Source organism: Panthera tigris, chromosome F3, assembly GCF_018350195.1.
Source record: "Panthera tigris isolate Pti1 chromosome F3, P.tigris_Pti1_mat1.1, whole genome shotgun sequence".
Classification (NCBI taxonomy): Eukaryota; Metazoa; Chordata; class Mammalia; order Carnivora; family Felidae; genus Panthera; species Panthera tigris.
The window spans coordinates 62,870,700-62,898,348 of NC_056678.1; the positions used below are offsets into that span (position 1 = coordinate 62,870,700).

Below are 27,649 nucleotides of genomic sequence, written 5' to 3' on the forward strand. Positions count from 1 at the left end.
GCCTCCAGCCCTGCTTACAGCAGGGCAGACTAAGGTGGGACAGGCAGGGCCAAGAGCCACTGCCACGTGCCAAAGTACTGGGACAGCTTCAGAAACAAGTCCCCCAGAGGGCCACTGTCGGACAGCCTCCGAAATATGGATACAAGGATAGAAGGGTGAGGCAAAAACAGGTTTTCCTAATAGATGCTGGTCCACAGAGGGGTCTTTAATTGGGTCATCATTTGGATATTCTCATCTCCCTGAGACTAGACCCCTACACAAAGCTGTTAGTCTTACAACTTTATTCTCTGCAGTGGTGAAGTTTTCAACTTTCACCTGCAACCCAAGTCACAAACTGTAGGCTGTGTCTTTTTTTCAATCCCCAGCAGCATATTATCAAGATTCCCATGCCATTTCCCAACAACTCAATAAATGGGACTGAACAGAATTTAGTGTCCTCGGGCCCTTTGCTCTGGGACCGACGAGGGCCAAGTGCAGCCTGCCAAGTGCACTGCCCCTCAGTATGTCTTTTATGAGCAGTGGACAGATGTGCGCTGAGAATACAATGAAGGGAGGGAGATAAGTATGAGAAAAACTTTTCCACTGAAACAATTATGCTTATCTAAATATAGCCCGATTCTACTCTCAGATGTTGATTAGTTATTCCCAGAACTGCTCTTTGGTGTTCCCTGCAACCACACACACACACACACACACACACGCACACACACTTTCCTATAAATACGAGAAAATGTAGCAAAGGCTCATGAACAGTAACTGACTTGGGGCTGGTGTTGCATAACCTTGTCGTGATTCCCCTTATTTCACAGTAACCTGAGCATGGCTCTCGTGGCAGCCATCTGGTGCCGACATCATCTGGTCTCTCTCTTGGGGTGCTTATGACCCTTCCTGCTTTGAGACTGCAGACCAAACCAATCTCCTACCAAGTTGCCTTTCACTTGAAGCTCTGCCTGCTTCAGTTTCCATTCCCCCTCGACCTTGAGAGCAACACACAACTATTTCTTTCCCTTTCTCTTTCAAAATCTGTGCTTGGTGGATCCAGCATTTTTCAGAATGATGTTGGGCTCGGGAGGAGGGGTACCAGGAAGCAGACAACAGAGTAATTAAAAGCACAGATTTTTAGAGTCAGATTGACTTGGGATTTTAACCCCTACTGGGCCATCCACTAAGTTATGGAATTATGGAATTGTAGGTAAGTTGTTTAAACTTTCTCTTTGATCACTGGATTATTTTTAAGTGTATTTTAAAACTTCAAAATACACAGGAGAGCAAAGTCCCTATTTTTCTTGTGAGGCATAATTTCAAAAGTAAGGGGTGCCTGGGTGGCTCAGTCAATTAAGCATCTGACTCTTGATTTCGGCTCAGACCATTATCTTAAGGTTCCTGAGTTCGAGCCCCATGTCGGGCTCTGGGCAGATAGTGCGGAGCCTGCTTGGATTCTCTCTCTCTTCTCTCTTTGCCACTCCCCCATTCACTCGCTCTCTCTCAAAATAAACATTTTTTTTTACATGAACAAATCTTAAGCATTCAGCTTAAATTTTAACAAATACATGCACATCTGTAACCACCACTCATCAAAATGTAGAGTATTTCCAGCACTCACCAAGCTCCGTAACTCAGTAGATATCCCTTCCGTAGATATTACTATTCTGACCTTTTTCAGCAGACTCCTTTTGCTAATTCTTGATCATCATATATAAATGGAATAGTATAGTGTGCACCTTTGTGTCTGATTTTTTTTTTATTACTTAAAAAAAATTTTTAATGTTTATTTTTCAGAGCGAGAGACAGAGCACGAGCAGGGGAGGGGCAGAGAGAGAGGGAGACACACACAATCTGAAGCAGGCTCCAGGCTCCAAGCTGTCAGCACAGAGCCTGACGCAGGGCTAGAACTCACAAACTGTGAGATCATGACCCGAGCCAAAGTCGGAGGCTTAACCGACTGAGCCATCCATGCACCCCATGTCTGACTTCTTGCTTCCAACATTATTGCTAGGCAATATGGTCGATTTATGTGTAACTTTTGAAGAACCTTCTAAACTATTTTTCAACATGGTGGCACCATTTCATACTGGCACCAGTCAACATATAAGAGTTCCACATCCCTGCCAACTTTTGCTGTGGTCAGTTCTTTTAATTCTATTAGATGTGTCATGGTGCCTCATTGTTCGGTTTTCATTTCCATTCCCATAATAACTTAATGATGCTCAGCATCTTTTCATGGACTTTTCTGCTATCAATATACCTTCAATACATCTTCCTTTGTGACGTATCTGCTCTAACTGTCCATTTTAAAAGATAGGTTGTTTTCTTTTTATTGAGTTTTGAGAGTTCTTTATGTATTCTGGAGACAAGTTGTTTACCAGATATGTGATTTGCAAACATTCTCTAACAGCCTATGGCTTATCTTTTCATGCTCTTAACTGCCTGGCAATGAACAGAAGTTCTTGGTTTTAATACATTTTTGGTGTTTTCTTCTATGGATTATACTTTGGTGCTATATAAGACATTTTGGTCTAACCACAGGTCACAAGACGTTCACCTGTTTTCTTCTAGAAGTTTTATAGTTTTAGGTGTTACATTTAGGTCTATGATCCATTTTGAGTTAATTTTTACATGTAGGACAAAGAATAGATACAAGTTTACTTTTTCTGCCTATGGATATCTAATTGATATCCAGGATATCAAATTATCCTGGATCAAATTATCCAGGATAATTTGTTAAAAAGACTATTCTTTCTCCACTGAAATGCCTCAGCACCTTGTTGAAAATCTTTTGACTATCTACGTGAGGGTCTATTTCTAGACTCTATTCTCTTATTGATCTATTTGTCTACTTGTCATTATTACCATACTATCTTGATTACTGTAGCTTTATAATAAGTCTTAAAATCAGGCACAAGTTCTCCATCTTTGTTATTCAAAGTCGTTGAGGCTTTACATTTCCATATGCACTTTAGAATATTGTTAATTTTTGCAAAAAAAAAAAAAGTAAATTAAAGGCTGCCAGGATAGATATTAATTGGGATTAAGTTGAACCTATAGATCTTTTCATGTGTCTGTTAGCCATCTGTGGATGTCTTCTTTGGAAAAGTGTCTATTCGTGTCTTTTGCCCATTTCTTCACTGGATTATTTGTTTTTTTGGGTGCTGAGTTTGATAAGTTTTTTATAGATTTTAGATACTAACCCTTTGTCTGATATGCCATTTGCAAATATCTTCTCCCATTCCATCAGTTTTACTGACTTTCCTTCACTGTGCAGAAGCTTTTTATCTTGATCAGGTCCCAATAGTCCATTTTTGCTTTTATTTCCCTTGCCTCTGGAAACATGTCAAGTAAGAAGTTGCTGTGGCCTAGGTCAAAGAGGTTGTTGCCTGTTTTCTCCTCTAGTATTTTGACGGCTTCCTGTCTTACATTTAGGTCTTTCATTCATTTTGAGTTTATTTTCATGTATGGTGTAAGAAAGTGGTCCAGTTTTCCCAGCACCATTTGCTGAATAGGCTATCTTTTTTCCATTGGATATTCTTTCCTGCTTTGTCAAAGATTAGTTGCCCATACGTCTGTGGGACCATTTCTGGGTTTTCTAATCTGCTCCATTAATCTATGTCTGTTTTTGTGCCAGTCTTGATGATTACAGCTTTGTAATAATACAGCTTGAAGTCCGGAATTGTGATGCCTCCAGCTTTGTTTTTTTCAGGATTGATTTGGCTATGTGGTGTCTTTTCTGGTTCCATACAAATTTTAGACTGATTTTTCTAGCCCTGTGAACAATGCTGGTGTTATTTGTCATTTAAATATTTTAACAATATTTGTTCTTCCAATCCATGAGCATGGAATGTTTTTCCATTTCTTTGTGTCTTCTTCAATTTCTTTTATAAGCTTTCTATAGCTTTCTTTTATCTCTTTGGTTAGGTTTATTCCTAGATGTCTTATAGTTTTGGGTGCTATTGTAAGTAGGATCGATGCCTTGATTCTTCTCTCTGCTGCTTTATTACTGGTGTATAGAAATGCCACAGATTTCTGTACATTGATTTCATATCCTGAGACTTTGCTGAATTCATATATCAGTTCTAGAAGTTGTTTGGTGGAGCCTTTTGGGTTTTCCATGTAGAGTATCATTTCATCTTCGAAGGGTGAAAGTTTGACATCTTCCTTGCCAATTTGGATGCCTTTCATTTCTTTGTGTTGTCTGATTGCTGACGCTAGGACTTCCAGTACTATTCTGAACAACAGTGGTGAGAGTGAACATCTCTGTTGTGTTCTGACCTTAGGGGGAAAGCTCTGAGTTTTTCCCCATTGAGGATATTAGCTGTGGGTCTTTCAATATGGCCTTTATGATGATGTTGAGGAATGTTCCTTCTACTTTCTTGAGGGTTTTTTGTTTTGTTTTGTTTTTATCAAGAATGGATGCTGTATTTTGTCAAATGGTTTTTCTGCATCTATTGATAGATCATATGCTTCTTAACCTTTCTTTTATTAATGTGGTATATCACATTTGTTGATTTGTGGATATTGAACCAGCCCTGTAACCCACTTGATCATGTGAATAATTCTTTTAATGCACTGTTGAATTCGATTTGCTAGTATCTTGTTGAGAATTTTTGCATCCAGTTTCATTAGGGATGTTGGCTTGTAATTCTCCATTTTAGTGGGGTCTTTAGTTTTGGAATCAAGGTAATGCTGGCTTCATAGAATGAGTTTGGAAGTTTCCCTTCCGTTTCTATTTTTTGGAACAGTTTGAGAAGAATAGGTATTAACTCTTCTTTAAATGTCTGATAGAATTCTCTTGGGAAATCATCTGGCCCAGGACTTTTGTTTGTTGGGAGATTTTTGATTACTGACTCAACTTCTTTGCTGGTTATGGGTATGTTCAAATTTTCCAGTTCTTCCTGTTTTAGGTTTGGTAGTGTGTGAGTTTCTAGGAATTTGTCCATTTCTTCGATTGCTCATTTTGTAGCATATAATTTTTCATAGTACTCTCATAATTGTTTGTATTTCTGTGGTGTTGGTTGTGACCTCTCCTCTTCCATTCGTGTTTTTATCTATTTGGTTCCTCTCTTCTTTTTGATAAGTCTGGGTAGGATTTTATCAATTTTGTTTATTCTTCCAAAGAACCAGCATTTAATTTCATTGTTCTGTTCTACTGGGATTTTTTTGTTCGTTTTTATATCGTTTATTTCTGCTGTAATTTTTATTATTTCCCTTCTTCTGCTGGCTTTGGGCTTTATTTGCTGCTCCTTTTCTAGCTCCTTCAGGTGAAAGGTTAGGTTGTATATTTGGGACCTTTCTTGCTTCTTGAGATAGGCCTGAATTGCAATGTACTTTCCTCTTAGGACTGCCTTTGCTGCAATCCATAGGTTTTGGACTGTCACATTTTCATTTGTTTCCATGTATTTTTTTTTTTTCATTTCTTCTTTAATTCCTGGGTTAATCCACTCATTCTTTAGTAGGACATTCTTTCATGTATTTGAGGGTTTTCCAAAATTTTTCTTATGGTTGATTTCAAGTTTCATAATGTTGTGATCTGAAAATATGCATGCTATAATCTCCATATTTTTGTACCTGTTGAGGGCTGATCTGTGACCCAGTAAGTGATCTGTTCTGGAGAATGTTCTATGTGCACTCAAGAAGAATGTGTATTCTGCTGCTTTAGAATGAAATGTTCTGAATATATCTGTTAAGTCCATCTAGTCCAGTGTGTCATTCAAAGTCATTGTTTCCTTGTTGATTTTCTGCTTAGCTGATCTGTCCATTGCTGTAAATTGGGTATTAAAGTCTCCTACTATTATGGTATTATTATAAATGAGTTTATGTTTGTTATTGATTTATATATTTGGGTACCTCCAAGTTGGGGGCATAAATATTTACAATTGTTAGATCTTGATGGATGATAGACCCCTTAATTATGATAAAATGCCCTTCTTCATCTCTTGCTGCAGTCCTTTTTTTATTTATTTATTTTAAGAGAGAGAGAGTGGGGAGGGGGAAGGACAGAGAGAGAGGGAGAGGGAGAATCCAAAGCAGGCTCCATGCTTTCAGTGCAGAGCCAGATGCAGGGCTCAAGTTCATAAACTGTGAGACCAAAACCTGAGCAGAAATCAAGAGTTGGACACTTAACTGACTGAGCCACCCAGATGCCCCACAGTCTTTATTTTAAAATCTAGTTTTACTGATGGGCCGCCTGGGTGGTTCAGTTGGTTAAGCATCTGGCTTTGGCTCAGGTCATGATCTCATGAGTTCGTGAGTTCAAGCCCCACATCAGGCTCTATACTGACAGCTCAGAGCCTGGAGCCTGCTTCAGATTGTGTTTCCCTCTCTCTCTTTGCCCCTCCCTCGCTCATGCTCTGTCTCTCTCTCTCTCTCTCAAACACTGAAAAAAAAAATAACATTTAAAATCTAGTTTGTCTAATGTAAGTATAGCTACAGCAGCTTCCTTTTGACATCCATTAGCATGACAGATAGTTCTCCATCCCCTCACTTTCAATCTGCAGGTGTCTTTAGGTCTCAAATAAGTCTCTGGTAGGCAGCATATAGATGGATCTCTCTCTCTTTTTTAATCCATTCTGATACCCTATGTCTTTTGATTGGAGCATTTAGTCCATTTACATTCAGTGATTATTGAAAGATATGAATTTAGCACCATTGTATTACCTGTATAATTGGTGTTTCTGATGATGTTCTCTGGTCCTTTGTAGTCTTTGTTGTTTTAGTCTTTTCTCTTTTTCTCCACTCAGAGTCCCCCTTAAAATTTCTTGCAGGGCTGGTTTAGTGGTCACAAACTCCTTCCGTTTTTGTCTGGGAAACTCCTTATCTCTCCTTCTACTCGGATTAATTTTCAAATGTTAAGTCAACCATGCAATTCTAGGATAAACTCCACTTTGTTGTGGTACATCATCCATTTTATAGATCACTGGATTTGACTTGCTAAATATTTGTAAAGACTTTTATATCTATGTTTGTGGTAGCCAGGCTTTAAGATGATCAGCCCAATTACCTCTGCTTCTCTTGAGTTGACCAATACAATAATGTAGAAGAGTTGCTATATCACTTCTGACACATTAGCTTATAAAAGACACGGTGGCTTCTATCTTGCTTGCTCTCTCTCTCGCTTGGGTCACTCACACTGAGAAAGTCCAGCTTCCGTGTCATGAGCTGCCCTATGCAGAGGCCCACATGGCAAATGAACTAATAAGGCCTTTTGCCAACAGCCAAATGAGTGAGTTTAGCATCAGATTCTCCAGCCCTAGTCAAGCCCACAAATGACTGACACCTTGGCTGACTGACTGCAACCTCATGAGAACCTGAGCCAGAACCATTCAGCTAAGCCATTCCATGGATCCCTAACCCCCAGAAACTGTAAAAAAATTAAGGGGGCTGTTTTCAGCAATTTAAAAATAACAATAATGATGCAGACACCATTACGCAGGAAGTTTGATCCTTTCAGGTCTTGCTTTTAAGCTTTGTTAGGTTGGACAGGAACTGCATTTAATCTAGGTAGGCCCTTTCTTAGTACTCTACCCAACACCCTGTGAATTACGAGGCTTTCCACTCCACACGCTGTTCTATTTTTTTCAAACGGTTTTTCCTCAGCCTCAAGTGTTTTGTTTTTTACCATTAAAAAACTTTTTTCTTATTGAAGTACAGTTGATAGACAATATCCCATTTTTAGGTGCACAATATAGTGATTCAACAATTCAGACAGAAAAAGACAAATGCCACATGATTTCACTTCTATGTGGAATCAAAAAGTTTCTTTCCACACATGTATGCTGATCACACTCAACTGAATATTCAAAGGGGTGCTTTTGCAGATCTCCAGCCTTTTCTCTGCACACCCTCTCTGTTCTCTAGTATGCTACCCTATGACCTCTAAGCCACCTTGGTTTCCCCAAGCTCCTACCTCCATCCTCTCAACGCAGGGAGACTGACAGATATTTCCTGGTTCCTCTGTGTTATGGGTATGGCCTGAAAATTCTCTCCAGGCAGCAAGTTGGGACAACCATAGGGCTTGTTCCGTTTGTGCCCTGTCTTCCAGGGATCACAGACCTTCATTGCCTTATGTCCAATGTCTTTTGTGCCATTGTTTCATTTATTTTTTTCTGGTTTATCAGTTGTTTCAGATGGGAGGGGCAAATCCAGCCTCTGTTTATTCTGTCTTCATGAGAAGTGGAAGTTGCAATAAGTTTCCCTTAAACTCCAGAGAAACAGAACCAACAGGATGTGAGTATATAGAGATAAATTTATTTTAAGGAATTAGCTCATGGAATTTAAGTCAAAAATCTGCAAGGTAGGCTGGCAGGCTGAACATTCAGGGAAGAGCCAGTGTTGCAATTCAAGTTCAAAGGCCATCAGCTAAGAGAAATCCTTCTTGCCCGGGAAAGGTCAGTCTTTGTTCTGCTAAGGGCTTCAACTGATTTGATAAGGCCCACCTACATAGTGAAGGCCAATCTGTTTTATTCTAAGTCAAACAATTTAAATGTTAGTTATCCAAAACACCCTCAGAGAAACATCCAGAATAACATTTGACCAAATATCTGGGCACCATGGCCCAGCCAAGTTGACACACAAAATTAACCATCACAGTAATATTTTTAAAATACATAATTACATTGTTAGGAACCAAGATTTTCAGCTTAAAAGAGACACAAACAAAATCAAAGTAGTACCTTATTTTTAAAAATTGGAATTATCAGTTTATACTGATATACTGTTTTGTTTTCAAAACAAAATGGGGCACCTGGCTGGCTCAGTTGGTTAAGTGTCCGATTCTTGATTTTGGCTCAGGACATGGTCTCATGGTTAAGATCAAGCCTGTCAGGCTCCACGTTAAGTGTGGAGCCTGCTGAAGACTCTCTCTCTCTCTCTCTCTCTCTCTCTCTCTCTCTGCCCCTCTCTCCTATTCATGCTCTCTCCCTCTAAAAAAAAATTGTTTAATATATTTTTTAGCTTGGTCCTGTAAAAAGGCCTAAAACCTCTGGCAATAAATATTCCTAGTGCCCACGTTATAGTATCTAAAGACCATATCCTATTAAAAGGAACCAAAGCTTCTTGGAGAAATGGCTTCCTTTGGCAAGTTGGACTCTTTCCAGTGCGGGCACCACTGAGTACTTCTCTCATTTAAAGGTGATTACACTCTCATTTAAAGATGACCCCTGTGGCGTGTGTAAGAATCATCCACACTCAACTTGCATGAGGTTGAGTCACAGACTCTGGGAGCACAGAGACAGGAGTGTGAGGACCACAGTTCCTAGAAACTGACTCCTGGCACAACCCCTAACTACAGTCATTATGTACACTCTCATCCCAGAGCAGACTGGATCTTGCTAGAATGTAGTCTCAGTCCTTCAGTCCAAGAGTGTAGGCTTGATTTCACAAGTAAATTTGGATTTACAAATCTAAATTTTCATTGCAAGGTTTCCCCTAAAGTCAGAAAAGTAAAATGTGTCACAATAAATTAGTTCATAAATGTATTTTATAAAACATCTAAATCGGTATTCAAAAAAAACAAGTATCTGTCTAGAGTAGGGCTGGAAATGTTTAAGTTGATCCTGAAACATAAAGAAGCTACAAAAAAAATACTGGAGTTATGTCAGGACACAGGAGCCAATTCAAAGGGCTCACTGGCCCAAACTAATAATGACTGCGACGCATGGAAACACATCAACCATCAAAAATCACTGAGCTCATAATAATATTGAGGATTAGGGAGGGCTTCACTGGCCACCTCTGGAGAGAGCTGGGGCAGAGCTCACTATTCTGGAAACTGGTAAAGATTCAAGGATTTATACTGTTTTTGCTGTACTAGGTAAACAAACAATTGATGGAAATGTTTCTTTATAAAGAATTCTTGCTAATCAGTACAAAAGAAGTGGTAGGAAAATCTCATTTTTCAGCCCCTAATGAAATAATGGATCTTGGAAACAAGACTCAGTAGCTGCTAAGACATTAGATGAAAGGTTGGAGGGGGCTTTATAATGGCTGGATCGGGCTGACAATACCTACAGAGGCAGAACAAACAATCCTTAAGAAAGCTAATTAGGGGTGCCTGGGTGGCTCAGTCGTTTAAGCGTCCCAACTCTACCTCAGCTCAGCTCATGATCTCATGGTGGTTTGTGGATTCAAACCCCATGTGGGACTGTCAGCAGGGAGCCTGCGTGGGATTCTCTCATTCCTTCTCTCTCTGCCCCTCCCCAACTCACGTCTGCACTTTCTCACTCTCTCTCTTTCAAATAAACATTTTTTTAATTAAAAAAAAAAAAATGCCAATCTTCACATCACAGACACACGCCTTCTAGTGAGATTCAATAGGAAATACACAGAACCATCTAGAAAGTGTTTTTTATGGGGAAAAAAAAATGAATCTGAATCTGATCAAGTCTCAGACACAACTAGTTTTCAAGAAATATGGAAGATAGAGGAAAATGCTAACATGGAAATGAAATCCAAAATCTACAAGACTGGAAAAATTACCAGTTTTTTCCAAAGAAATAAATATTAAAAAAAAAAAAAAAAAGGACATGCACAAGTTAAAACCATGTAAGAAACATCACAAAAGCAGTTAAGTGGACTTTAAACCCTGATCCAAATAAATCAATACTAAAAAGGCATTTATGTGATACTTGGGGACATTTGAACACTCGTGGGATCATATCAGATGACATCTTCATCCATTCAGGCTGATATAACAAAAATGTCACAGACTGAGGGACTTCAAAACAGAACTTTATTTCACACGGTACTGGAGGCTGGGAAGTCCAAGATCACGGCACTGGAAGATTTGGTGTCTGGTGAGTTTCTGCTTCTTGATTCACAGAGGGATGGTGGTCATCTTGCCATATCCTCCAAAGGTGGAAGCGGTAAGGGAACTCTCGTGGTCTCTTTTATAAGGACACTGATTCTATTTATGAGGACTCCACCTTCGTGACCTAATCACCTCCCAACCCACCTCCTAATATTATCACATTGGGTTAGCATTCAACATAGGAACTGGAGGCAGGGGTGGGGGGACCACAAACATTCAATGCATGGCAGATGACAAAAGGAATCATTATTAATTATTAAGGTTTTTAAGTTGTGTGGATACACACACACACACACACACCTAGCTCTTAGATGTATACTGCAGTATTACATCCAACACGTTGAACTGATTATGAAATAATTCCATGGGGGCACTGGAGGTGGGAATTAAATGAAACATTATTAGCCAAAGTTAATTGTTAGAAATTAAGTAACAGAGGGCTGTTATTCTGTTCTCTACTATTGTGTATATTTAAAATTTTTAAATAAAAAAAAATGAAAAAGAGTAAGTCTCTGGATTCAGACATTGGGTTCAATTTCCAGCCCTGCTTCTTACTAGTTTATGGACTGGACAATAGAAGTTCACACTTCATAGGAAAGTAGTAAGGATTCAATGAGACAATGTAGATAAAGTGCTTCAAGCAATGCCCAGCACACGGTTAAGGGCCATCGTAAGGTATTAGCCATGGTTATCTTTACTTGATATTCACTATGTTATGTTCATGAGATGTTCATGTCTTTGTCACAATCCCCATCAAAATACCACCAGCATCTTCCACAGAGTGAGAACAAACAATCCTAAAATTTGTATGGAACCACAAAAGACCCCAAATAGCCAAAGCAATCCTGAAAAAGAAAAGCAAAGCTGGGGGCATCACAATTACGGATTTCAAGCTGCATTACAAAGCTGTAATCATCAGACAATATGACACTGGCACAACCACAGACACATAGATCAATGGAACAGAATACAAAACCCAGAAATGGACCCACAACTATATGGTCGACTTACCTTTGACAAAGCAAGAAAGAACACCCAATGGAAAAGAGACAGTCTCTTCAAATGGTGTTGGGAAAACTGGACAGCAACATGTACAAGAATGACACTGGACCACTTTCTTACACCATACACAAAAATAAATTCAAAATGGATCAAAGTCCTAAATGTGAGACAGGAAACCATCAAAATCCTAGAGGAGAACACAGGCAGTAACCTCTGTGACCTCAGCCATAGCAACTTCCTAGACACATCTCCAGAGGCAAGGGAAACAAAAGCAAAAATGAACTATTGGGACTTCACCAAGATAAAAGCTTTTGCACACTGAAGGAAACAATCAACAAAACTAAAAGGCAGCCTGTGGAATGGGAGAAGATATTTGCAAGTGACATCTCGAGTAAAGGGTTAACATCCAAAATCTATAAAGAATTTATCAAACTCATCACCCAAAAAACAATTAACCCAGTGGAGAAATGGGCAGAAGATATGAATAGACACTTTTCCAAAGAAGACATCCAGATGGCTAACAGACACATGAAAAAAATGTTCAACATCACTCATCATCAGGGAAAGACAAATCAAAACCATGATGAGATACCGCCTCACACCTGTAAGAATGGCTAAAATTAACAACACCAGAAACAACAGGTGTTGGCGAGGATGCAGAGAAAAGGAAACCTTCTTGCATTGTTGGAATGAAAACTGGTGCAGCCACACCAGAAAACAATATGGAGGTCCCTCAAAAAGTTAAAAGTATAATTACCCTACGATCTAGCTATTGCACTACTAGATATTTACCCAAAGAATATAAAAATACAGATTCGAAGCGGTACATGCAACACAATGTTTATAGCCACACTATCAACAATAGCCAAACTATGGAGAGAGCCCAAATGTCCGTCAACTGATGAATGGATAAAGAAGGCATGGTACGTATGTGTACGTGTACACACACACACACACACACACACAAATGGAATATAACTCAGCCATCAAAAGGAATGAAATCTTGCCATTTGCAACAATGTGGATGGAGCTAGAGTGTATTATGCTAAGGAAAATAAGTGAGTCAGAGAAATACAAATATCATATGATTTCACTCATATGTGGAATTTAACAAAAAAACAGATGAACATATGGGAAAGGGAAAAAGAAGAAGACAGAGGGAAACAAACCCTAAGAGACTCTTAAATACAGAGAACAAATTGAGCGTTGCTGAAGGGAAGGTGGGTGGGGGATGAGCTAAACGAGTGATGGGTACTAAGGAGGGCACTTGTGAGGAGCACCGGGTATCACATGTAAGTGATGAATCACTGAATTCTCCTCCTGAAACCAATATCGCACTGTACGTTAACTAACTAGAATTTCAGTAAAAATTTTAAAAAATGATAGTAGTAATCTCTTTGTCAAATTTCAGACCTCTTAGAAGTACATAAATTAGGAGAAATTTTAAACTTTAAAAGGAAATTTATCAAGTCCCATTTCGATCTCCTACACATCACCTACGTTAGTCTATATTTTGCTGTATAGAATATGTAGGAGTTCTACACATCATTCTGTACAACAAAACTAAACAAAACAAAAAAATGTGCCCACTAGAAAAAAATCTAAGAAGGAACACTTTCTGAGAAGTAGAATTACTGAGATAGAAATGAGAGAGCTGATGTGGAAACAGTGAGTCACACAACTATAATAATAGACTTTCTGTTCTTACGTTGTCTTCTAACTCGGTTCAGAAGTTTGAAAACACTATGTCTATATAAACATATTTGGTGTCACCACTGACTCACTGAGCTTCTGGCAAGCCTCTTAGCCTCTCATCTTTAAGAGGGAGTAAGCAGATACTGAATTCGTATATTCCACCAGAGGACTCCTGTTCAGCCTCGCAGAAAGGCTTTCGTACCAGACATTTGCTTCACACAGGAAGCTCCAAGTAATGGCCAAGGTCAGAGATGACAGCATACAAAGACCACGGTGCCTTACACTCCAATGGTGCACTGTCCACACTCTGTTATCTGAAGGTACGTCTACACTCTGTGGACCTCATCACAGCCAATGTTACCTCTGAGTTCTCTCACAGAAGCACCTAACTGGTCAATGTGAATACCCTTGGTTTATTCATCCTTTGAGACTTTATAAAGGATAAAATTTTTTATCATAAAATTACTAAGAATGCATCATCCAAAAATTTATGAAATACAGAGGAAAAACCCACCCATGATGCCATCACCTTACCACATTTTTACTTTTTATTTCTCATTCAGACTAAACTCCTATTTTTATTTATTTTTTATTTTAGAGAGGGTGAGCGAGCGGGGTAGAGGAGAAGAGGGAGAGAGAATCTCAAGCAGGTTTCACAATCAGTGTGAGCCCAATGTGGACGCCATCCCACGATTGTGACATCGTGAATGGGGCCAAAATCAAGAGCCAGACGCTCAACTGACTGAGCCGCCTAGGCGCCCCTGAAACTCTTATTTTTAAACCAAATTATTCCTTAACTTTGTTTCCCCTACTACCCTCACTCTAGCTGGAGGAAACGCTCTGAATTGGAGAGGGATAAAATTTAGGAAGAGCCCAGTGTAGGGTGGCTCTTTCTAGCAATCTGAGGCGTTTGCAAAGTGGAACCGTCCCCAGGATGCATGTTCCCTGGCCCTGCCCACCTGTTTGTGCTTCTGTTTGCGCTCTTCCTCTCAAATGATATGTTCTTCATCTCTGGCCTCCCTTGTCTGATTTTTCAAAGCCAGAACACATCCAGACTCTTGTTCCCCTCACCCTTCGCTAAGTCTCTACCCGCAAGTCAGTGATTCTCACTCCTAAATGCTTGCTAGAATCATCCAGTGCTTTTTTACAAATTAGGTACCCAGGCCCTCCACCAGACTGAGAATCACAATCTCTAGAACTGGAGTTGTTTTTGGTTTTTTTTGTTTTTTGTTTTTTTTTTTTTAAACCTCTCCAAGCAATCCAGAGAATCCAAAGGGTTTAGAAACCATTGTCCTTCGCAATTACAAGCGTCCAGGTCAGGTCTCTCTAGCTCCGTCTTCTACTCTTACCACCACCGCCACCATTCCCTCCGTCTTTTAAGGAATAAAGCTCACCTAAGCCAGATCTATTTGGTTTCTGGCCTCCCCTATTCTTGCTCTACACACACGGGCCTGTTTCCCCTAGGGTATGTTCTTTTTGGTACTGCCCCTGACCTTTTGGTTAGCCTTCTTAGAGCAATGGTTCCCCAACTTTGGGATACATCGAATCACCTGGAGGGTGTGTCAGAATAGAAGTTTCTAGGCCCCACCCACGAATGCATAATGGAGTGATTCTGAGAATGTGTGTCTCTAACAAGTTTCCAGGTGACACTGATGTACCCGGTCAGGGGACCACACTTGGAAAAATCACCGTTACAGGTCTGCTCATTAACCCTACAACTTGGACAGCACCTGGCAACCGGATGCGGCTAAGTAACCCCTCCTCCCCACAATCACCAACTCCCATTAATAATCCATATCTGAATCACAATACACGTTTGATTTTAAGGCAACTAAATCCAATAGAATCAGAGCCAAATTATTTGAGAGCTTACTATGAGCGAAACATGGTTCTGATGAGTAGAAACCTCACTGGTTTTTCATAAGACATGGTAGAACTATTAAGGTATGTCTTCTTGTTGGAACAGAAACTTCTGACCTTAACATCCCCTCTCTCAAGATAACAGGGTTTGTCGTTGAGAAGTTCTGCCGTACCAAACTCCAGTCCATAACAATGACCCTTGTTCACCTCCCACTGACCTTGCTTCCTTGCATTTTAGTACTAAATCATCCTTGCGTTATCTAAGGGGGTTACTTGTATCCCCTGAACCAGAACGCAAGCCGTGTAAGGAGAGGGCTCTGTGCTTTTATCCCAGGGAGTGCTGGGCATGTGACAGGCACTCAGCCTTCATTGGCTGACTCACTCCATCACTTCCCAGCATGCCTTTCCCAAACTGGGGCTCTCTGGAGGGCTCTCTGAACTGCAAAAGCATCAGTCTCGTCTAGTAGGAAACCACACTTCCAGGTCAACTGAATGGCTTGTGTTTTAGTCACTCTCTTGGATCACGTGTTTGTCCTCGCCTCGTCTTACCTAGATAACTGAGATCTGACTGTGCCATGATGAATCACCAAGAGGAAACACTGCAGATAGCAAGCTGCGGTTAGCAATGAACCCACGTTGTTACCAATAACAATTCAAACTGGGGAAAAGAAGGGCTAGATTGAACATAAAATTATTTTTGTTCATCTTTCTGTAGATATCCCTAGTAATTCCTTTTTAGATACCAAAACTGCATCAATTTCAAGAAGCAAGAGGGAAATTGAGGAACAAAAATCAAATATTCAAATAACACGGCCTATTTGGCTTATATGTTCATTTGTGACTATCAGTCAAGTTGTTAACATACGTGCAAGGGTGATCTCAATGACACTCAAAGTGATTATTAACTCTCATGTAAATTCTACCACACTGTTGCCAAATGAGTCTAGTTCATGTTTTTATAACCATTTTACCCAATTCTGTATTTTCTGAATTAGAACAATTATTTACCAAGGACTTGGGAAGGTGTATAATGCAGCCACCTCGTGACGTCACGGCTCAGTGGCTCCCAGACCCTTTGCTCTCACTGCACCCAGTGTCCCTCAGCCGCCGCTCCTCTCCAGGAACACCACTGCCCCCATCCTGCCCATCCTCCCCTTCCTGAAATTAGCCATAGGAGCCTAAAGATGGGGAGAGAGGAAACCGCAGATGAAGGTCCAGGAAAAAGGAAATGAAGCGTACCATTCAGGAGCTAACACTGAGCGGTTCTGTCCTCACAATCCACTCGGAGCTCGTTCTGACGGAGAACTCAAACCTCACAAATCTGAGAAACGGAATGGATAACAATAGCAAAACTGGGCTGTTACTGAAAGCAAAGAGAAAATATGCTGGACACACTATCTAGACCTTAGCGCAAAAAATAAATTTAGATAGATATAAATATTACATACTTTATAGGGCACCTGGGTTGGCTCAGTCGGTTAAGCGTCCGACTTCGGCTCAGGTCACGATCTCACAGTTTGTGAGTTCGAGCCCCGCGTCGGGCTCTGTGCTGACAGCTCAGAGCCTGGAGCCTGCTTCAGATTCTTGTCTCCCTCTGTCTCTGCCCCTCCCTACTCCCTGTCTCTTTTTCAAAAATAAATAAACATTTAAAAAATATGTATTACATACTTTCTTTAAAAAAGCAATTCTTAAAATTTCTCCTTTTAGAGAAAAGCCTCACCTATAATATTCCATCTTGTGACCGCTTGTCAGTAAAAGATAAAATTTACTAATTTCTTCTCTAGACCTAATTTTTAGAATTTTTCATTTATCCAGATGTTAAATTTTATGCTTTGGTCAAGACTTAAATGCTCTACAAAATGCATTTACAGAGCTCAATATTTTCATGCAAACTCCATCTTAGACCTAGAGAACGCTTCCTTTTTTTTTTAATGTTTATTTTTGAGAAACAGAGTGAGAGAGAGAGCGAGGTGGGGGGAAGGGGCAGAGAGAGAGGGAGACAGAGAATCAGAAGCAGGCTCCACGCTGCCAGCACAGAGCCCAACACGGGGCTCAAACCCATGAACTGTGAGATGGTGACCTGAGCCAAAGTCAGACACTTAACCAGACTGAGCCACCCAGGTGCCCCGAGAACCCTTCCTAAGGGCCACAGAACTATGCCCCATATCTTAAGGACCCACCTCTGTTTGCTCATCCTCTAGATGGAAAGAAAAAAAAAAAAAAACCTGCATGCTAGTGATTAACTCGTCTGGGGAAACACCAGAACCGTGTTCTTCTGAATTCCTGAGAGCTACCAAATATGTGGGTAAAAGAGAACAAACCAATGACGTGAAACAAGGTTTCCCTGCCTTCACAGTACTGACATCGTGGGCCAGATCACCCTTGGGTGCAGGAGGCCGCCCTGTGCACTGCGAGTCTGGCGGCATCCCTGGTCCCTCTCGCTCACTCCTCACCGGTGTCACCCTCCCGCCCTCCCAGTGGTGACACTGCCGAAGGCCTTCTCAAGCAGCAAATCGTCTCCGGTTCAGAGTCGTTGTTATAAAGTGACAGGAGGATGAAGTCCAAAGACAGACATTCATCTAAAAACTGCTGCTGCGGGGATACCTGGGCGGCTCAGTCGTAAGTGTCGGACTCTTGATTTTCCACTCGGGTCACGACCTCATGGGCTCGTTGAGTCTGAGCCCCGTGTCAGGCTCTATGCTGACACACCGGAGCCTGCTTGGGATCCTCTCTCTCCCCTTCTCTCTGCCCCTCCCTTGCTCGCTTGCTCTCAAAATCAATAAACTCAAAAACAAATAAATAAATAAATAAAAACCACGAGGCTGCAATTTCCTGGAATTGCCAATTTGGTTTTCTGCATTATGGCCAAGTTTCTCCCAAGTTTCATGTTTTTCTAGCAGAATAATTTCCTCAAGGTACAAATGCCACTCCAGAGACAGGAAGAAAAGTTTATTTGACTGTCCAATTATTTTCTTAAAAAAATTTAATTTCTGATAAAATAAAACACACTTTTAGTACCGTAGAAAGCTTCTGACACATACGAGGCCATATTATTACTATGTACAACGTCAAAAACAAATGTTTCCAGCTCCAAGTACAGTGATGTTGAACACCCTGACTATGCCCCAGCTGTAGGAAATTTCCTGGTTGGCCAACGTCTTCCTTGGCTCGGAAAACAAAGTCTACAATTGAAAAATAGAAGTAAGACCTTCAGTGAGTTGAGAATCATAAAAATGTTTTCTGGAGTTCAGTCATCTGGATCCTGGGGAACACGCGGGAGTTGTAAGAGTTCAACAAGCGAAAGGAAACCCCGTGGATATTCACGGGCGAGTATTCCAGGAGAGGCCCTGAGGTTCACAGTTGCTCTCTCGAAAGTAAAAGCTATTCTTACTGTGGTGGAACTTAGTCTCCAGTTCACAGGCCGTTCTTCACCAGCTCATGGACTCCGTTCTCATCAATGATTAAAGGCGCGTGGAATTCTTTATCTGCCACGTAACTTTCTATTCCCTGAAAGAAGGGTTGGAATGAAACACAGAAAACCGGCAGGCGCTAGTCATACAATGCAGGACGCCGTGACTATACCAAAGATTTAAAGCATGGATGCCAAAAAGTGGGGTTGAGATGCAGAATTTAAAAGTCGGTAAAAATCTACCTAGTATACTTTTTAAACTGAGCTTACTGACCGATTTACAGAAGCATAAAACAAATAACAATGAAAGGAAAATTCCTCTGATTATAATTCTTGAAGTAAGTAAGGTGTTAACCATTCTTCCTATCATCATCAACCAACAGAGTCAACTTTCTCAGCAACGTGGCTGTCTCTGATGCTGGAGCTAAGCAATCTGACAAGGGTCTCCAGGAAAAATATCACATATTAGAAGAGTAGGAACCCCTAAATCCCCCAGTCCTGAAAGTGAGAGTACCAAGTATACGAACAAAACCACCCTTTGGGAGAAAAAAGTGCACTGCATTTTAAAAAGCCAGATAGCCCCCAAATCCAGAGAACAATGTGACAGTGGCCAGAGGGGAGGGGGCTGGGCGGGGGGGGGGGGGAGCAAAATGCGTGAAGGGGAGTGGCAGGTGGAGGCTTCCAGCTATGGAAGAAGTAGGTCATGGGATGAAAGGTCCAGCAGAGGGAGCACAGCCAAGGGCACGGCGTAGTGCCCTATGGTGACAGACGGCAGCTACACCTGTGAGCACAGCAGAACGTACAGACCTGCTGACTCACAAGCTGTGCACCTGAAAACAGTGCCACACTGGGTGGCAGCTATATTTCAATTAAAAAACAAAAGAGCTGATAAGTTATCTTAAAAAAAAAGCCATCTGTTTTCAAAGACCACCGCATTTCAATGTGTAAATGAAACGGACTAACTATTAAACATTCTGTGTGTGGCAACTAACCCCATTGTGGGACAGACGCAAAGCCATAACAGGAATTCTCAAAGAGAAGAATTTGGAACAAATGCAATCTCTTTTCTCATTCCCAGGATGAGCAGGGCAGAACACTTAAACATAAAATAGTATCAGAATCAGAATCAGGGACGTCCCCCTCTCTCTCTGCACCTCCCCGACTCGCGCACATGCTCTCGTTCTCAACAGTAAACATTTTTAGTTAAAAATAAATAAATAAAAACAGTATCAGAATCCTACTTTTCAAAGAATAAGAAGAAAAGGAAAATCAGACTTACTTCTCCAGCATAGGAGATAAGAGGAGAGATTTCACACTGAATTGGTACATCATTGGCATCCTTCAAGCTAAGAAAAAAAAGCAGACATGTTGAAGGTTTTGCTTCTCATGTTACTGCCAGAGTGAAAGTACAGACCACCCCTTCCCTCTGAGAAGCTTGCAGATAACCGAACTCTCCCAGTTAAGCAAACAGAACAGCCGCTATCCTGATGGCCGCCAGATTCCCTGAGGATTAAGGTAACGTGAACTTGTCATGGTCCAGAAGACGCTATGGGGGGCGAAGGCCAGTAATTACCAGCAGATCTTCAAAGCACTTCACCTGTATCGTTACACGTATCCCTCTAACGCACATCTCATCTTTTACCATGGTTAAGTTTGAATGTCATAAAGAAGGGACTATTTATGGACTCTATACTATAGAATATATTCTACGGTCCAGGCCCGCTAAGTACTCTGAACCCTTCATATTTCACCTTAATCCTGACCACGACCTTGAGAGTGAAGTACTCTCAAGTAAGTACTAATATGGACAAACATTCTAAAGCTGTACTGTCCAACAGACATTGGCCACCTGCCACATGCAGTTCCTTAAATTTAAATTTTTGAAATTAACTAAAATTCTAAAATTCAGTTCCTTGGTCACAAAACCCACATTTCAAGTGCTCAGTAGCTGTGAATGGCTAATGACTGCCCAATCAGATGGCACAGACATAGAACATTTCCTTCACTACAGAAAGTTCTACTGGACAGCGCTGTTCTAAAGGTGAGTTATTTCCCGGTTTACATTTTCTGTGCAATCCAAACCACCTGGATTAGCTGAGCTGATTCATCTGATGTTTCAAAGTGCCTCTCTGCTACTTTCACCAAAGTCTCTTTTCCAAGAGCTAAGGCAGAATGCAACCCAAGCAAAGACAAGGCCAAAGTCACCATCTGCTTCCCCTAGGTCACATTCTAACATATATAGCTACTCGATCCTGAGTTTCTAAAAGTTTCTAAAGCTTTTAATGTAAAAGTCAATAAGCAGTGTTTTTAATATGCTTAAAGGCATGAGACCTCTTTCTAGGTTTTTCCACCGGTAGGACTGAGAGCACACAAGAACTAGTCTTTCACAACCTCAAACGGCAGCTTTCCTTTGTTTTACCAAATATGTATCCGAAGCTTTGGCGGAGTCAAAATCACAGGGCGATGCCCAAGCTTCCTTTTCTACACAGAACCATGTGGGGGCACCTGGGTGGCTCAGTCAGTTGAGCGGACATCCACCTTCAGCTCAGGTCATGATCTCACAGTCCGTGACTTTGGGCCCCACCTTGGGCTCACTGCTGTCAGCCTGTCGGCACAGAGCCTGCTTGGAATCCTCTGTCCCCCCACCCCCTGCCCCTTCCCTACTTGTGACCTCTCAAAAACAAATAAATATTAAAAATAAAGAAACAGAACCATGTAGCTTGAGTTCAAGGTGTTCTAGATCCTTCTCCAGCTTGCCCTGCTGCTTTTCACTCAAACCAGCCAGCTGCACACACTTTGGATTATTCCAAGTCATTCTCAACCATGTCAAATAAAAATCTGGACTATCCAAATTATACCCATCCTCCAAGATTCAGCACAAGCCCCAACCTTCCCTTGACCACTGCATCTCGTAGTGATTGCTCTCATTTATTTATACCAAAATATATATATATATGAGAGACATCTGCTAAGTCACTGCCTCCTAAATAATAAAAATTACTTATGTCATACATTTAACACATTAACACACACTGCCTGATGATGTTACTTAACTCTTATGCATCTTGACCTCCCAGTAGGCTTAAGAAAGGACTCTTTTCTCTTGTGAAAACTACTGCAGGAATGAAGGTCTGTGAGCAGGCCTACAAAGGTTTGCTGGCTGAGCAAATAAATGAAGTACGGAGGTAGATGGCTGACAGACTAATTTGGAGAAAAGACGAATTTAAAAAATGGGGCACACATCTATCCAGATCTGTGTCAGATTCTATCAAAAGAGCTCAAGAAATCTGGTCCCGACCCTCTGGGGCAGCTCGGAGTCATATTAAACCATATGGGAAAAACAAGGACCCGTCTCACCGATGAGAGGCACACAACAGCCCCGTCCCACCAGAACCCGTGAGGAATTTGACGTCTGCCACGATCAGAAGGTGGTTTTGGACCCAAGAAACACATAGCTGACCTAAATGTAACTTCTCTTCACGTACCACAAAGAAAGAAAGCCACTTTGAATAAAGCTGGATGCCCAGAAGGAGAAAAGACAGAAGCTCCCATCACCAAATGCAAAATCGCAGGAGATCGGCAACTTAAACCAGTGACAGTACTGTTCCCCAAGTCTTTGGCCAAGAGTACTTTTGGTAACTAACTGCTCCATAGGGATTAAGATGAAAACTAGAACTAATGTCACCTGGTCAAAACTCAGCACCTTGTTTCCATTCTTTCAGAGTATCTCCCAGCTGTTTCCTTTATACAAAATACCTCCTTGTCACCTCTCACACGTAATCTTTTTCTACTCACTTGAGGACACCCTTTAGAGAGAAGAATTTCAGCAGGAACAATTTTATTTCTAAGTCCGCGATCTCATTGGGGGCTCAACTTTGATTTCAGTTTAATTATTCTACAAATGGCTAAAAGGACATCATTGGGGAGATACGTACTATATAAAAGAACCCAAACAACAAATAGTGTTTAAAACATTTTGTATCTCAACAGAGGTAGCTGGCTGCTGATTTCAGCTCTGTCATTAAGAAACTATTTCACTTTTTGAGGTTAAAAGCTGTGGCTCAGGGTGCCTGGGTGGCTCAATCGGTTCAGCCTCTAACTTTGGGACAGGTCATGATCTCTCAGGTCATGAACTCAGCTCATGAGTTCAAGCCCCACGTCGGGCTCTCCACTCTCCGCACAGAGCCTGCTTCAACGCCTCTGTCTCCCTCACTCTCTGCCCCTCTTGTGTGTGTGTGCTCTTTCTCGCTCCCTCAAAAAATATACATTAAAAAAAAAAAAAAAAGGCTGTGGCTCAGTGAGAAAGATATTTTGGGTCAAAAATCTATTTCTTAAATTATAAAAGCGCCTTGCTCCTGCAGCGCCTGGGTGGTTCAGCTGGTTAAGCGAGCGACTTCGGCTCAGGTCACGATCTCACAGTTTGTGAGTTCGAGCCCCACGTCAGGCTCTGCGCTGACAGCTCAGAGCCTGGAGCCTGCTTTGGATTCCGTGTCTCCCTCTCTCTCTGCCCCTCCCCTGCCTGTCTGTCTCAAAAATAAATAAACGTTTAAAACAAATAAAATAAAATAAATAAATAAAATAAAAGCACCTTGCTTCCGTATTTTAAAAATGATGGATGGGGCAGAAAATAACACAGTGTTCTGCATCTTGGTTCCCAAAGGCATGAAGGGCAACAGTCACCTTTGGTTCCTATAAGAAACTAGCCAGAGCTGTGATCCTACTTCCTTGTCTACGGGCAAGCAGACACCGACACCGACAGGGACCCATCTCCACAGGGAAAAGGTGAGTGACACAGGCAGAAAAAAAAAGGAAAAACAATCACAAGGACGAAAAAGATATCACATCCCTGTGGCTACTTCTTTTCTAAAAAAATTTTTTTAATGTTTGTTTATTTTTGAGACAGAGAGAAACAGAGCATGAACGGGGGAGGGTCAGAGAGAGGAAGACACAGAATCTGAGCAGACTCCGAGCTATCAGCACAGAGCCCAATGCGGGGCTCAAACTCACGGACTGTGACATCATGACCTGAGCCGAAGCCAGACGCTCAACCGACTGAGCCACCCAGGCATCCCCCCCATCCGTGGCTACTTCTGAGAGAACTCTCATCTCCAGATCCTCCGCCCTGTACGTCTCCCAAATTATCTTCGACGCTTAAAACTTCTAACTAAATAACTTTTCAGACGTAGCAAGAACACCAGACTGCCTCTTTAGCTATAAGGATAATGGCTTTTGCAAACGCCATCAATACCCCGATGAGAGAGGATTGTGTTACTTCTAGCTGCAAATTATCTGCCATTCAGACAAAAAGCTTCTTTCTTTGGGCGCAGGATAAGAACTGACTAAAATTAACACACAAAATTAACACACGGAAGGGAGCTGTTAGTATGAGAAAACACTAAAAGAACAGTTTTCTCTATGTTAAGAGCCATCAGACACATCGGAGGCCGCTAGCTTTATACTGAGAGCACATCTCCAATTCAGTGAGACACCTCTTCAGAATGCTCTTCTTATCTAGCTGATGCTGGGGTCTCCACTCGCTCTCCCGGCCTGGAACTTGCCCAAGGCCTTACCCATCACTAGTGGATCTGTCACTACAGACTCAAACGTCCACGTCAGATTCTCTAGTAGAGCATGCTCCCCACTGCCAGCATGCACGGAGACTCTGAGTTAGTGTCATCCCGACAGATACCGGCCACCAAGTAAGCGCAGGACACCCCCACCAAAGCTTCAACCGTCCACCCGCCCCGGGCCACCAAAGGGCAGAGCACTAAAGCTACAAACGCCAGTTAGTATGGAGGGAAGCACAGCCCCGTCACCATGCGCTGCGGGCAGGCTGGGATATTTACTTGAGATTGACATCAGTTGTGATGGTCTCTGACTTCCCATTTGTAGCACTGCTATGTAGGAATAAATAAGCATTAATGGGAATGGAAAACAAATCAAACAATAACAATGAAGTGGAAATGCAAAATATACTTGACTGAAAGGCATGTCGATGTATGGTAAATTATAAACTTGGCAAAGGAAATCGGAAGGGGTAAAAAAAAAACTCAACGGCCAGCGACGAAGCATGAAGGACAACTGACGGGCCACAGAGCAAACCTGTTGACGAGACAGAGCCTGAACGTGGCTCCAGGCTGCGACACAGCCCAGCCCCGGCCCTGCTGGTAAAAGCACGCTCACGGACCAGTCAGCTGGCGGATGTTCTAACGTTCCCCAAGGCATTCTAGCGCTTTTGAACATGCAGCCAGCCATTTTATCCGTTACGAACATAAATTACACGGCAGCCTGTTTTGTACATAAGTGCACAAATATCAAATGAGTTTGAAGGGGGTAATTCTAGGTGCCAGTGAGGGTTTGATCATAAAATTCAAGAGTTAGCTTAAAAGTGCTTTCTCTTAGACTTAAATAGCTAGAAGTGCCTTCTTTTTTCTAACTTTTAAATCCCAAAACATTTCTCAAGTTTGAGTATCAGTGAATGCCAGTGCCACCCCCTTCCTTTCCCGGTGCCTCCCCCAGTGACAGTGAAGGAGCCGCGGTCGGAGGGGCAGCGGGCCGACATCTCATAGGTCGCATGTGGGTGGCGGGTCTCTGGCGGGAAGTGGCAGGTGGGGAGTCTCACAGATGGCACAAGTAGTGAGGCCACGGGCACGTGAGTGGCAACAACCAGTGCTCTCACTCTGCGGTGCAGTGTGCCCCCGGCGGGCTTTACCCATATGGCATGCCAACAGGATTCCCTCCTGACCGCCCTTCAGCAAGAGTCATACACGGACGTGGTGGACACGTATCCAAAACGAGAGATTCAGAAGTGATTCCTCTTTAAAGGGAAGAAAAGCTATCACTCTCTTTGTAACGGGCAAAAGCCACCATACGTTGGGAACTGCCCACGTCAATACTATGCTTTTTGAAAAAACATCTAGGAACAGTCAGAGGGAGAAGAGAAAGGCCCGAGGAGACAAAGTCCAGGAAGCGTCCACACACACGAGATCAGACACTGACTTACCGAGGAATGGCTGGGAGGCGAGAGCCGTTTTCGTCTATGAAGTGGCCCCCCGCGTTGAGGACCCAGCAGTGATGAAGGGACAGCAGGGCGTGTCGCGCGGTGGTAGGATTGTCCTTCCCGTTCTGACTGTCCGCGTTCTTCAGCGGGGAGAACTCATCTTCACGTAGTACTTCATACACCACAAACTTCCTGGAGTGGAGCCATACAGGAACCACTTTATCACAAAGTTTAAAACTGTAAACACAGCTGTGATCCGTCTACACAGCTAAGCCCTGGTCCTCAACAGCTGGTCTTAACCTGATTCCAGACGAACACTGAAAGATATCCTGCTCGTCCCTAGACTAAAGCTGGAATTCTTTTCTCCAATGCAAAAATGAGAAATTATTTTCACCCCAAACTACAAAACACTTCATCTTAAGTCAGAAAGGTCAGAAATCTTAATGCAAAACCCATGAGTATCTGTTCTGGGGGTGGGAAAGGGGGGAGGCGAAAAAAGATGCCTTAGAAGCCCACAGGGGAAGATGAATCTTATACAGCTAATTCGTCTTCTGCATTTGTACACTGGCCAAATTCGGAGCCACATACCTCAGCCTCGAATGTGATCTCTGATGGAGAGCTATAGAATCTAAAGTCATGTTCTCCGAAACACATACTTCGAGGTCAGTAAGACAGCCTACGCACAAACTGGGCCAATTCCTTAGCTCAACCTTTCAGTCTATTAGCCAAAGTAAGTGACAATTTTAACAAAATTTAACAATTTTGCAGGAGAGTCAGACAATGGACTAACGGGTGTAAAGAAAACATACAGGTTGGGGCGCCTGGGTGGCCCAGTCGGCTGAGCGTCCGGCTTCAGCTCAGGTCACGATCTCACGGTTCACGAGTTCGAGCCCCTGCGTGGGGCTCTGTGCTGACGGCTCGGAGCCTGCAGTCTGTTTCAGATTCTGTGTCTCCCTCTCTCTCTGACCCTCCCCCGCTCGTGCTCTCTCTCTCTCTCTCTCAAAAATAAATAAACATTAAAATTAAAGAAAAAAAAAAGAAAGAAAGAAAACATACAGGCAACTCAAATCATACTCCCAGGTTGGCGCTTTGAGAGAATGATAATGAGTCTCGACAGGACACTCACAGCCACAACGCCACCCCTCACATACATGCTCCCGAGTGTTTGCAGAAAACAGCGTCCTGGCCTAACGGAGTGAAAAGCAACATTTCAAGACCTGTAGCTAATCTTACTGGTGCTGCTGAAAACATACTTTGCAAACTGGAAGATGTCAAAGACGAATTTTTCCATCTTTATTCCATTTGGTTTGTCTGGCTTAATTAACTGCCCCTGGGAATCCACGTAGGGAATCTTCTTTTGAGCCACATGGTGCTGCAACTGAGGTTCATAAATACTGAGTAGGGGAAAAAAAAAAAAAAAAAAAAAAGACATAATCACTTTCCGAAGTTAAAATGCCAGAAAATCCTATAATCACACTCAGGCACAAATGCACCCACAACCTTGCTAAGACTGTCAAAGTGAAGCGCATCTGGGAAGTTTCGGTTCACGTTTAAATATGAAGTGAACAGATTTCCCTATCCACCTCCTTAGTTTTAAAAGAATCCAGTGATGATCTCCCCGTTAAAGAGCACACACCACAGCTCACACCAATGTCTCTCCCAGTTTCCATGTCTTCCAAAAAAGGTTCTGTTCTTTGCCCCAACTTTCCCAACCGAGAGCCCCTGAAGTGTGGAATGGGAAGATGAGGATTGACAGTTGTTATGGACAAATCAACTAACACAGCTACAAAGCGCAGAGTGGGACGGGAGATATTGTGGAACTGGAGTCAATACCCTACAGTAAAGCTCAGGAACTTTTTGAGAAGTAAACCATCATCGTGAA

The 27,649-nt window shown here is 42.0% G+C and overlaps 1 protein-coding gene across 5 annotated transcripts in view; it reads right to left on the reverse strand.

The window, feature by feature from the left end:
• Positions 1-15,578: 15,578 nt before the first annotated feature.
• UAP1 (UDP-N-acetylglucosamine pyrophosphorylase 1) overlaps positions 15,579-27,649 on the reverse strand; it is a 40,488-nt gene continuing 28,417 nt past the window's right edge. The window contains exons 7-12 of one of the 5 annotated variants that reach the window (XM_042975422.1): positions 27,021-27,161; positions 25,771-25,959; positions 24,614-24,664; positions 20,047-20,113; positions 18,750-18,865; positions 15,579-16,679 (exon numbers count right to left, since the gene is read on the reverse strand). In XM_042975422.1, the coding sequence (XP_042831356.1) occupies positions 18,773-18,865; positions 20,047-20,113; positions 24,614-24,664; positions 25,771-25,959; positions 27,021-27,161 (541 nt within the window). In that variant the 3' untranslated portion in view covers positions 15,579-16,679; positions 18,750-18,772. Of the gene's footprint in view, positions 16,680-18,211; positions 18,866-20,046; positions 20,114-24,613; positions 24,665-25,770; positions 25,960-27,020; positions 27,162-27,649 lie in introns of those variants that run through there. The other 4 variants (XM_042975421.1, XM_042975423.1, XM_042975420.1 and 1 more) reach the window with 4 other exon arrangements.